The sequence below is a fragment of the Nuphar pumila genome, chromosome 2 (genome assembly GCF_984573655.1).
Source record: "Nuphar pumila chromosome 2, dmNupPumi1.hap1.1, whole genome shotgun sequence".
Taxonomy (NCBI): domain Eukaryota; kingdom Viridiplantae; phylum Streptophyta; class Magnoliopsida; order Nymphaeales; family Nymphaeaceae; genus Nuphar; species Nuphar pumila.
Genome location: NC_143250.1, coordinates 127,112,272 through 127,125,286, shown reverse-complemented (window position 1 = coordinate 127,125,286; position 13,015 = coordinate 127,112,272). Strand labels below are relative to the sequence as shown.

The 13,015-nt window shown below is 37.0% G+C and overlaps 1 protein-coding gene across 1 annotated transcript; it reads right to left on the bottom strand.

Annotated features, from left to right (window-relative positions):
* Positions 1–7,709: 7,709 nt before the first annotated feature.
* Positions 7,710–12,210, bottom strand: LOC149847049 (uncharacterized). The gene is made up of 5 exons (XM_089998273.1): positions 11,611–12,210; positions 8,649–8,770; positions 8,498–8,538; positions 8,286–8,384; positions 7,710–8,108 (listed from the first exon to the last, which is right to left on the bottom strand). The coding sequence occupies exons 1-5, from the start codon at positions 12,131–12,133 to the stop codon at positions 7,961–7,963; spliced, it is 933 nt and encodes a 310-aa protein (XP_089854399.1). The 5' UTR covers positions 12,134–12,210; the 3' UTR covers positions 7,710–7,960.
* Positions 12,211–13,015: the final 805 nt, after the last annotated feature.

Here is a 13,015-nt window from a genome sequence, read left to right as displayed (position 1 = left end):
TTTCATATTCAATTTGACTTTGATTTGAGTCTTTTTGAACCCTAAATCCAAAATTTTACCAAAATATTTTCTGAAAACCCTGATTTCAAAGCCATAGTCTTATATTCAGGGGTATTTTTGTTAATTTTCTCCAAATTCTAAATTTGAAAGTTGTTTGTTTTTATTATTTTTTCAATTTTACATTATTTTTATTATGTTTATATTAAGAAAAATATGAAAAAAGACTTATATCTGTAATTTTTAGATATTACTGGGTAAATCTAGAAAAGCCAACATATCTTCACTAACAAGTTTTTTAGTTTTGCAGGGACATTCAAGGTGGTATTTCTTTTGTTTTTCATTGTTTAAATTCACATAGTGATGTAAATTATAAATAAATTTGGAATAAGAATTTAAATTTCTGCTTAGATTAGGGTTTGTATGCGCATATAGTTTACTTCTTTATATAAATACTAATGTGTGATGAATGATGATTCATGTATATTCAAATTCACCATGGTCTACATGAATGACACATGCACTAGCTTCTAGGGAGTTGATAAAAGTGAAAGTAGGAAAAGAAAAATTATTAACTTTTCAACCCTTCCAAACGTCAGAATTTTTTTTTAAAGAAGAGTGTTTCTAAAAGGTTTGATATATGAAAAATTTCTCCACCTTGCGGGGTGGAAGATTTTTTTATATCAAAAGTTCTTTTTGCATTAGGGCAAACAGTCACCCACAACATATCTCATTTCAAGGGCTGCCACAAGAAGAGCTTCATCCAAATTGATCTTCCTTCTACCCACCACCATTTTCATGGTTCTATCTCTCATTTTTTTTTCATTCTACACAAACAAGCAAAATATTTTTATTTGGAAACGTTATCATATCAAAACTTGTCATAGGATTTTTTTCCTATGCGAAATTTTCTTGCTTTTAAATGTGCCCTAAAGTTTTCAAAATGAAGAAGAATATTTTGGAAAAAAACACTTTACTTTTTTTCATTTCCAAACGTGATACGTTTGGAAGTGAGAAAAGGATAGAAAAAATGAAACAAAAAGTGCAATTTTTTCAAACATTTCTAATGAGGACATTTTTCACGTGATTTTTTTTCTAAAAATCTTAGTTTTGATATGGAAAACTTCTCAACCCTTGGAAGATGGAGAAAATTTTCAATATCTCACTGTAATCATTGTCTTTTCCTTCTCTGTCAGGAGTGCGGTTCCAAGCCGTTCAACTATTGATGCCCCAGTTGGCACCCTCAGCACCTGCAGCCTCCCCTGCATCAAGTCCCACAAACAAGGAACAATTGCATTAGCAACAGAAACCACACACGATTCATCCTTCTTTCTGAGTTTGATGATGCTCATCTGATATCAATTTCTCACCTTCTCCATTTCCATCTGTCATCAACATCATTGTCATCATTATCACCAGCATCGCCAATTTTGCTCTTTTTTGCTATATTTTTAGCATGTTTGCTTTGGTCACATGTGAGAAAGTAAATGTCATGATTGTTGGTTCAAGATCAACCTTGTGACCAATTTTTACAAGATTGAAGGCAAAAACTATCACAGATGGTAATCATAATAACTTGTATTTTTTCATGTTTCACTAACCTTGAAAAAGTATGGTGATTGTGATTTACAATCACAGGGCATTGCAAATATGCTGGAAAAGACCAAGAAGGCAGTGGAGAATGATCACAACTTGAGGCATAGGTTGATAGGAGATGCCGGATAGTGTGTAATTTTGTGTTGGTTTTTGGTTTTCATCATTTTAATGTATTTATGTTGAATCGATCTTAAGGTTCTAGAATATGCTTGGCATTATGAAGGACCAGATTGTGATGGCATTTTATATGTTGATAAATGTATTTTGATAGATGTCCCATTTACCTGATGAAACGAATACTGCAGTGTAGCTTGTAAACTCCACACTAGTTTTTGTTGACAAGTCTCAAAAAACAATTCCAGGTTTAACAAGACTGAATGTGCCCTATTACCACTTCTCTTACATTTTTCCAGTCCGTTTTCTCAAGTAGACCAAAAAAATATATATTTTTTTTAATATGAAAACTGCTTGCACGTAGATTGTTATTTTTTATGAGTTTTTTCCTCACGTCTAAACACGACCACAGAAAATTCATACACTTCTCTCAACAAACTTTTGTCATCTTACTGCATTGATCTGTACCCGAATATTGGTATATAACCATCTTAAATTTATAAAGCACCAAAGAATACTGCCAAATTTCTATTAGCTGAATTTGCTCAAGACTGTTCTTCATAAGAAGATATCCAGGCGTCTACATTGACAAACTTGCTACTGACATTCTAATTCACCCAATGATTTGCTTGTAATGAAATAAGCGGAAATGAACACAATGTCCTAGAATGAACATTCACAAGCAAGATGCAAAGAACAAGTCCACAATGGACAAACACAAGGCCTAGAATGGCTTGCTAAAAAAAACATCTTATAAAGCAAGAAATGGGCTTGAAAAAGCCACACATTACAAAGGGGTTTACCCCCTCTATGTATAAAAGAGAGTGAGAGAGAGGGAGTGAGAAAAGAGAAGAGACCGTTGGGGGCCCAACGACTCCTAGTTGGAACCCCCAATGCATTGTGCATTTAATGCATATATAATAAAAAAAGAAAAAGAAAAAATAAGAAAAAATAAAATAAAATAAAATAAAAGAACTAAAATGCCCATATTCAGTAGAATTACAAAGATACCCTTTATCGGGTATGATGTGATATATATATATATATATATATATATATATATATATATATACGCCCTCCCTCAAGCTTTATGGGGACATGACTGGGCTTGTTGAGAAAGAATATAAAGCGAGGAGCAGCAAGAGCTTTGGTGAAGAAATCCACCAACTGATACTTGGATGTAACGTACGACAATGCTATGGTCCCTCTTAGATATTCATCATGAATATAATGGCAGTCCATCTCAATGTGCTTAGTACGCTCATGAAAAGTGTGATTGTTTGTAATATAAATTGCGCTTTTATTGTCACAACATATCTTCGAAGGTGTAGAAATGATTATGCCCATATCATTGAGGAGACTTCTAAGCCACACAAGCTCCATGGTTATAGTGGTCATTGCATGATATTCAGCTTTCGTTGAGGACAATGAAACTTTGTGTTGCTTCTTGTATCTTTAGAAAATCATAGTCACCTAAGAATACACAAAAAATCAATAGTTGAGGCTCTATCATTGAGATTTCCTCCCCAATCAACATCAGAATAAGCAATTAAGTCAAGTGATGAAGAAGAGGAAAGAAAAACTCCCTTAATTATAGTATTTTTAATGTATCTGATGATTCTTAAGACTACACTCATATGCACGGTTGTAGGTGCATATTGAAACTACTAACAGAGTGAACTACATGAGCTATGTATGGCCGAGTGATGGATAAGTATGTTAGAGACCCAATTAATTGGCGGTAGGAAGTGTGATCTTCAATAAGAGTTTCATCTTCCAACCTCAACTTTGCATTGATAACTTCAGGGGTTTTCGTCTTCTTGTCATTTGTGATGCCATACTTTAAACAAATGTCAGCTGCAAGTTTCATCTGAGAGAGAATATACCCCTGTGGGGAGTACGCTACTTCAATACCTAAAAAATATCTTAAAAAACCAAGATCAGACATGTTACAAATTTCTTTCAAAACTTTCTTCATATCTTTAATTCCTTGCTTATCACTTCCAGTGATGATCATATCATCAACATAAAGCAAGAGAATAACAACTGAAGACCCTGCACTTTTCACAAATAAAGCAATGTCAGTATAGCAAGAGCAAAAATTCAAACTTACCATTACATTACTAAATTTATCGTGCCAAGCATTTGGAGCTTGTTTTAATCCATATAAGGCTTTGTTAAGTTTAAGAATTTTATCATTACCAATACACACTCCTGGCTCGGTCCATGTAAACCTCTTCATTTAGTTCTCCATTTAAGAATGCATTTTTTACATCTAATTGATAGATAGGTCATTTTTTAATAGAAGCAACAACAACAAGAGTCTTAACACTAGTCATCCTAGCTACAAGAGCAATTTTTTTTTCATAATTAATACTGTATTCTTGAGCATATCCTTTTGCTACTAATCGAGTTGTGCAGCGTTCTAATGACCCATCGCTCTTAGTTTTGACTTTATAGACCCATCTACATCCAAACGATTTCTTTTCAATGGACAATGAGGTTATTTCTCAAGTTTTTGTCTTTTCAAGAGCACTAAGTTCCAAGTTCATGGTTTCGACCCACTGTGGAACATTTTTGGCTTCATTATAATGAGATGGTTCATGGAATGAGTGTAACACAATTAGGAATGACTTATATTTTGGTGTTAGAGATTCACATGAGACAAACCTATTAAGAGGATTGGAGACTCGACTGGATCTTCTCAAAGAAGTTTCTTCTATGTTGGACCCTTGGGAGTATTTTTCTAAAGCATTTATGGGAACTTGTTGACCACGTCGAACGTAGGTTTAAATTGGTCTACTATCAATGACATCATTTTCGTTCTCGTTTTCAACATTGCTGAGAGGAATGTCCTCTTGTTCATTCAACAAATTATCACTGAAAATCACTTCTTCTTGAAGAGTTACTTCTTCTTGAAGAGTTACTTCTTGAGGAAGAAGATCAAAGAAGAAAGCATATTCGCTTTCCTCAATCTCTTTAGTTTTCTCAAACTCATTTTCATTTTCTAAAAATGTTACATTTTTAGAAACATACAATTTATTGCTTTTGGGGTCGAAGCATCTAAATCCTTTTTTATTTTCTCCATATCCTAAAAAAACACATTCAATAACTTTTGAAGATAATTTATCTCTTTTATGTAAAAGAACAAAACATGTACACCAAAAAATTCTCAATCTATTAAAGTCGAGAATTCTTTCAAATAATTTTTTATATGGAGATGCATTTTCTAAGGATGAAGATATCATTCTATTTATCAAGTAGGTTGATGTTAACGCGACTTCAACCCAATAGCTTTTTGAAATTTCTTTAGAAATAAGAAATGTCCTAGTGGTTTCCACAATGTGTCTATATTTTCTTTCGGTTAAACCATTTTGTTGAGGAGTTCTAAGATGAGACTTTTGATGACAAATTTCATTTGTTTCTAAATAACTTTAAAATTTATTTGATAGGTACTCTCCACCCGAGTCTGATCTAAGAATAAAAATATTACTTAAAAATTGATTTTTGACCATCATATGAATTTTTTTAAAAAGGCGAAGACATCAGATTTTAAGTTAAGCAAATAAATCCATACACATCTAGCAAAGTCATCAATGAAGATAACATAATAGGAGTATCTACCTTTAGATATGACCGGAGAAGAGCCCTAAACATCCGAATGAACTAACTCAAATGGTCGTTTAGTAAAAAATGTTTTATTTAAAAAAGGAATAGATTTCATCTTTTCAAAAATACAATTCTTGCGTACAAAATATTTCTCATTACAAATTTTTTTTTCAAAAGGAAAAGAATACAATTTTTAGAAGCTTGGATGTCCAAGTTTTTGATGCCCAAGTCTTTGATGCCAAGTTTTAATATTTTTATCTTGTACATAGTTACAAAAAGAATTGGTAGAAAGTTTCAAGTGGCTCATGTAATAGAGATCTCCCCTCCTATGGCCTTGCTCAATCTGCATTCCGGAGCAAAGATCCTGTATAGAGCAACCCTTAGTTGAGAAGGAGATTTCACATCCATGATCACATATTTAAGAAACGAAAAGAAAGTTTAAATTGAGTTGAGGTACCACCCTCACATTTGGCACTTTTTTTTTTGAAAAACTTAAAGTTTCAAAACTTTTGATTTGTAAAGGCGTGCCATCGACAGTTGAAATATAAGAGGTTTTTGAATTTGGACATAAGTCAGATAAACCATTCTCATGAGGTGTTATATGAAAGGATGCTCGGGAGTCAAGGATCCAAGAGTACATACCTCGAGGAGAAAAAGAGGCAATGGCGGCACCCGATGTATATGACGATTTAAGTAGCAATTGGAGTGCCTCGAATAGTTGAGCAAGAGAAAAAGAATCCCTTCCTTTTGTAGAATCTTTTTTTCTTGGTGTGCTTTCTTCAACAGAAGCAACCCTTGGCTTTGTAGCTTCATTTATCTTTGGACAATTTGGCCTTATGTGTCCCCGTTCTTGACAATGGTGACATATGACTTTCTTATAATTGTCATTATAGTTATTTTGTCTTCCAAAATGAGAAGGCTTATATGTCTTAACATGATTTTTGGGTTTGAAAACAGCCAAAACTTCATCTCTCCCTTTTACCATGCCAAAACAGATTTCTTCTTGGCATATTTCGGCAATGATATCTTCAAGAGGAAAAGACTTAGATCTATGGAGGAGAGAAGATCTCACTTGCTCATACTCCAGTCTAAGCCCATGCAAAAATTTTAAAAAATATTATTTTTCAATTTGTTGCCTTCTAAGTTTTATATTCTCACTATCTACCCATTTGGGTTCTAAGAGGGATAGCTCATTTCATAAGAGACTAAGAGAGTTAAAGTAATTACGGACACTCATGTCCCCTTATTTAATAGTGCAAATCTTTTCTTAGAGAAAAAATTGCCTAGCAAGATCTTTTTGAGTGTACATACCTTTCATGAAGAACCATGTCTCATTAGCTTTGCAAAATTTGACAATGTTTGCACAAATTTTTAGCTCCACGTTATTCATAAACCATGAAAGTATTTTTGCATGCTTACTTTCTTAATCTTTAGTCGACGATTGGTGTTCTTCAATGGCTTTAATTCGTGCTCCTCTTTCTAAAGTTTTTTCTTGTCCTCCTTTCATTTTGGTGAGTTGAAGTTGAGGTTCTGGAACGATACCCATCACATAACCCCAAAGCTTCTTACCATTGAGGTTGTTCTCCATAGCGAATGCCCATACCAAGTAGTTGGTACCATTTAACTTAAAAGGTGAGGTCAATCTTATGTTCATCTTCCATGGTGAAAAAGCAATAGGAGAAGCAAGAAAAAATATGCTAGCTTACAAGAACACACAAGTGAAAAGAGATTTGACAACAAGAGCACAACCTTTCTCTGATACCATCTAATGAAATAAGCGAAAATGAACACAATGTCCTAGAATGAACATTCACAAGCAATATGCAAAGAACAACTCCACAATGGACAAACACAAGGCCTAGAATGGCTTGCTAAAAGAAAATATCTTATAAAACAAGAAATGAGCTTGAAATTACAAAGGGGTTTACCCTCTATTTATAAGCAAGAGAGTAAGAGAGGGAGTGAGAAGAGAGAGTGGGCATTGGGAGGCCCAACAAGGAGTCGTTGGACCCGTAATGGTCACATTTGTGACCGTTGGGGGTCCAACGACTCTTAGTTGGGACCCCCAATGCATTATGCATTTAATGCATATACAATAAAAAAAGAAAAGGAAGAAAATAAAATAAAAGGACTAAAATGCCCTATTGGGCAGAATTACAAAGATACCCCTTTATCGGGTATGATTATATATATATATAACATTGCCCATGTCTAAAAGACATTGTAATACTCGAAAAAAGCAAAGCAAACACACACAGCAGAGAAAGAAAGCACTTACCCATGATGTCATTCATGACTTGAGAAATATGAAATTAAAGCAGTGGCCAAATGATCAGGAAATGATGACTGAGAAAACGTAAAAAAAACTCTATTTAACCAAATAATCAGAGAAAGGAATATTTGATATTTGATTTATTTAATGAAGTCCCAATCCAAGAAAAGTGCATCTACAGAACAAAGGAAACGTTTCCCTGATAAACCAAAGCCTGTTGGAACTGTGAAACTTAATTTTTTAGGTTAACAACCACTCTAATCACCTGCCTTTGAATGAGAAGGTGGCATCAGCTAACAAAATTTCCTATACTCAATCATGAATGAAATTTTGCAATCATTCCATGCATCACGCATGCTGCAGCTCCATTTACTAGAAGACTTCCAAAGCATCATAATGTCCATATCCATGAAACAATACTGTAATGGGGTTGTTTCCTTTATGATATTCCTGTCCATAGCTTGCGATGCTTACCAAGTCGCCCGAGCTCCCATCCATCATGAACACCGATATTGGCTTCCTGCGTCTCACATAAACAGGTTTCATAATCAACTTCAGCAGAAGCCAGAAAAAGTCTGCTCTTTTTTCTTTGTAAAATCCAATCATAACCTACAAATTTACAATCACGAACATGGTAATCCTGAACCTTTACAAGGATAATGTACATAGTAATTAGAAGATTCGAAATTAAACTCACTCTAGAACATGAGAAGACATCAAAAGTTCAGGCTCTCCGCCCCAGGCATGAGGCTGCTGAATATTCTTGACATAAGACTCAAAATCACCCTCAACGAACCTGCACAGAGTAAGGAATAGAATTTAAGATGAATGGCATAAGTGTTTTTTCTCACCGTGTGAAAAGTAGATCATCATAATAACTGTACATAAAATTTGGGCCCTGAAGTTCACCATTCAGTTTCTTCACGCCTCTTTAAGAACTCCTTTGCTACCTATAAAAGAACATGAAAGCTCAAATCATGACTTTCTCTTTGCAGAAATATGTGAACATCCAACCGTTTGTAAATGATGGCTAAGCCAAAGAGAAGTAGGAAATACTTACTCGAGCCCTTAAGTCATCAGCAAGTTCTCTCTGGAGGGCCTCATCAGGAGCTGATTTTCCATTTATTAAGCAATCTCCATATGCCACAGCTCTGAACAGACACCTACCATCTCCAGACACACCTATAAAAAGAAATTGTTTTAATTTCATCCCTCACCTTTAAACTTCTCTTTTTGATTGGCAAGTCAATAAAAAAATAACTGCAGACTGCGATGAAAAGAAAAATCACAAAAGACACAAAATCATAATAGCATAACCACAATGGTTTATGGAGTCAGTTATGTCAGTGTTTGTCTTTCTGTAAAACCACTAGAAAGAGACATTAGACAAAAGCAGAAAGGGATATATATATATATATATATATATATATATACATATATATATATATATATATATATATATATGAGAGAGAGAGAGAGAGAGAGTTATGGCCTTAAATGTGGAGTCTCAAAAGTTTTTTCTTCAAAAACTACATTGTGGAGACAAAAGGCAAAACCATATAGTTGGCAAACTAGTGACTTGGAGTCGGATCGCCCAACCCTTGACTTGCGAGTCAGCGGGTCAACTCGGTAACTTGGACGAGTTAGGACTATGCATTTTCTAGTGTTAAGATATGGAAAAAATCAAAATTCATATTGTATAATCACTAAATTTAGCACATGACACCAATGACTAAGTTATAAGTATTCAACTGTACATAATTGTTAATATTTATGATTTAAAAACATATAATTCTTTATAACAAGTATTCTTTTACGGGGATTATGCATTAAAATCACAAAATGCATGAAAAAAAAAACACATAAGAGGCATGTGGATCGGCAGTTCTGAATCGGTGACCCAGTTGGGGTCTGATCCGGGTCAACTAGGGCGATTCCCAAGTTGACCCGCCGGGTTTGCCAACTATGAGGCAATCTACATAGTAAGACATTTCAAAACAATCAGTAGAATCCTGTAAGTAATCCAGATATCCACAATTTATACCAAAAAACTGTAAAAATTTAGAATATGAGTGAATATTTGCAGGACCAAAGGCAGCCAAGTCGAATGTATGTGTGGATATATATATATAATAGATAGGCTAAACCGAATTAGTCAGATGAATGAAAATAATTTCAGCGTTAATTCTGTTATGGCACTTGATCTAGGCAAAACTCTTGAATTAAGGATGCATAACACGATGGAGGCAGTAAAACCATCAGTAAAACTAATAGTGAGTGCAAGATGAATTCAGCAAGAAGATTTTGCAATAGAAATACACCTTTAATTCCCTTTGGGAAAGAATACATAGAAAGCTTAAAATAGAATTCCATCTACAAGGACAACGCAAACAGACCTTGTTGTCGATGCAGGGACATGCATCAAAACTGGATTAACTGCACCGTACATGATCGCAGCTTCCTTCAAAGGGGCACATTTTTGCTTAGGTAACTAATTTAGAGTGATATATGGCTTTGAAGATATGTTTGGTATATGCCGGCCGTTTGCAAATACTAGATTTCCATGAATCAAATCTTCCGGGCCTCAAATTGCAGCCCAAACATCACTACAGTAGAGATGGTTATGCTTAATCTTCAAAGTGGCACAAATGTATATATTAGTTTCAAAGCAACGAAAGGGTGATATATAACCACCTCAGTCGATAGCGACAATCCTATAAAATCACAGCCTCAGGTTAACTCTAGAGTGTAGACGTTATTAATCCAGCTACCATATTTTTCTCACCGATATCCATGTTGAAGAATATTTTGCAAAAATCCACCAAAATTAGACAATGATGTTGGTTTGAAGACCAGCCATTGCTGCAGATTTACATCAGGCAAACTCCTACCGATCGCTACCATCATCACTAAGTGACTCTAATTTTAGTGGCTACGATACGAGACGCCCATCAATCAATGCCCAACATGCAAGGCAAAAAATATGTGCACCATATTCCAGAATAAAGAAGCGCATCATAGTGTGCACAATGCAAGCGTGCTTCGACCACGAACCAACATAGGAGTTTTAGACAGACTGGACAGGATCACCAAATGCAGAGGAGACGACAGATTCGCCTCATTCCGATTGAAAAAAAAAAACACAATAGGCTCAACGTTTTTGTAGCAAATTTGCACAACTTGATGGATACCAACAGAGATAGGAACAGAAGTTACAGAACTGCCAATAACTGACCCAAAGTGGAGCCCGAGGGACCCAAGTTATACAACATATAACTGCAATATCATCTTCTTCCTAATAAAATGATGCCCACAGTTTTTTTAACAAATGAAATGAACTAAAGTGGAACGATTCTCCCAACAAATGAAGCGCCAACAAACAACAATTGTCAAGCATCAACAACCAAGCTAAATGTTTCCCATTTTCTTCAATAACAGGAAAAGGACAAACAGGTAGCAACCACAGCCACAGAAGAAGCAAGCATATGCGAGGAATCTTTTTGAAAGAACAGAGTGGCTCGGCTGCTACGAAGTTGTTATTCACATGGACCAAGCGGAGAAAGGCTCGGGAAGAGATCAAATGAATCGGATGGATGACTAGCCGAGTCCCAGGACATTCCCAGTTAGACCAAATAGTAAAGAGTCGGCTCCGGTACGACTCATACTAGGCCCGTCCTACGGAATAAGAAGGCAAAGAAAGTCGAGAGTACCCCATCAAAAGACGTGGAGAACCAGATAGGAATCGTATCGGATCAGCCAAACCGACTCGTTAAAGCAGGCGCCCAAAAAAGTTGAAATAACAACAAGGGTAATGTTGCCCATTTAAAGGAGCCATAAGGTCAATATGGTCATCTTCTACAAATTTAGGGCCTTTTGCGTCCTTGACTAACACTCTCAGGTAAGACTTTTCTGGAGCAACGTTTGCAATGTTCAACAAGCAAAAGAAGAGAGAGAAAGAGAGAGAGGACACGCGCGCCGGGAGCAAGGCACGTGCGGGAGCCCTCTGCTTCCGCTTTGCTTACCGGTAACCCTGTAGCCCGCCGTATCGGCGTGCTCTGCGGCTGCATGAGGGACGAGCATCGCCTCGCTCTCCCTCTCCCTCTCGCCCTCTCCACCGCCCTCCTTCTCGGGCGGTACAGCATCGTTGCGTCCGTCGATCGCGGGATCAGACGGGTGGAAGCACGAGCAGACCCCGAAGAGCAGCCACGCCGAGTCGGAGCCGTGCAGCCACCTCGCCGGCCGTCCATCCCACGCCACATTCCACGAGCCCTCCTCCCTCACGCCTCGCCCGACGATCGCCCGCCGGCTCCGACCGGACATCCCCCAAGATGACGGCAAGATGCCGTGCCAGATCGAGGCAGCGCCGCCGCCATCGGCGCCGAGCAGGCAGGAGCTCGAATGGTGGCGCCGCCGGCGGTCACCATCGGTGCTGGGGAATCCGGCGAAGGAGGGTTTTCCGGCGAGCCTGTGGGCGGAGCGATGGAGGGAGGCAACGAGGGTCTGGAGGAGGAGAGGCTTCGTGCGGGAGCAGAGGATTCCAAGCATCAGGAGTCGCCTTGTCCTTGTCGCTTTTCCAAGATTGAGGATTTCAAGATTGGAGCTCCCCGAGAAAATGGTGAGAAAAGGACGAAAGGGCGAAGATGAGAGGCTCCTTATGAGTTTCGGGAGAGTGGTGGTGGGTGAGAGTTTTTGCCACACGTGTGAACGGAACGCTAAAGGTTTATTCCTTGGGAATGACGCCTCGGTATTTTCCCAAAAGGAAATGTTTTCACTAAAAACACATTCCACATTAAAGGGGGCGCTTGCATGGCACGGAAAGTGGGGCCATTTCTCTGGAAAACATCGACGGACGTGCATTTTCCGTGAGGCCCACAATAACAACACAAACGGTGAAAAGTGCCTTTTTTGCATGGCACGGAAAGTGGATTTTTCACGGAAACGGTTTTCGAGAGATTCGATTTCATTTTAGTGGCAGATGAATTCACGGAAGGCGGTGCCGCTGTAACCCCATTCCCTGACAAGGAAACACCCCTAAAAGAATCAATGATTTCTGATTCTTTTGCCGATGAAATCACGATGCTTTCAATCTATGGTCAATTTATCATAGGTTTTTATCCGGATAAGTACCTTTAAACCAATCCGTAGGGAGCCAAAAATCCAAATTAGGGTGGAACAAATGTGTGCATGGAAGGAAGGTGGGGATATTCACCATAGGTAATATATATATATATATATATATATATATATATATATATATATATATATATATATATATATATATATATATATATATATATATATATATATATATATATATATATATATATATACACAAAGGCGTAGCTAGGGCGGGGTCCTGCCTCCCGAAACAGTTAATTTTTTTTTTTTAAAGCCCAACCCTGATTCCATATCAAATAGATTTTTATC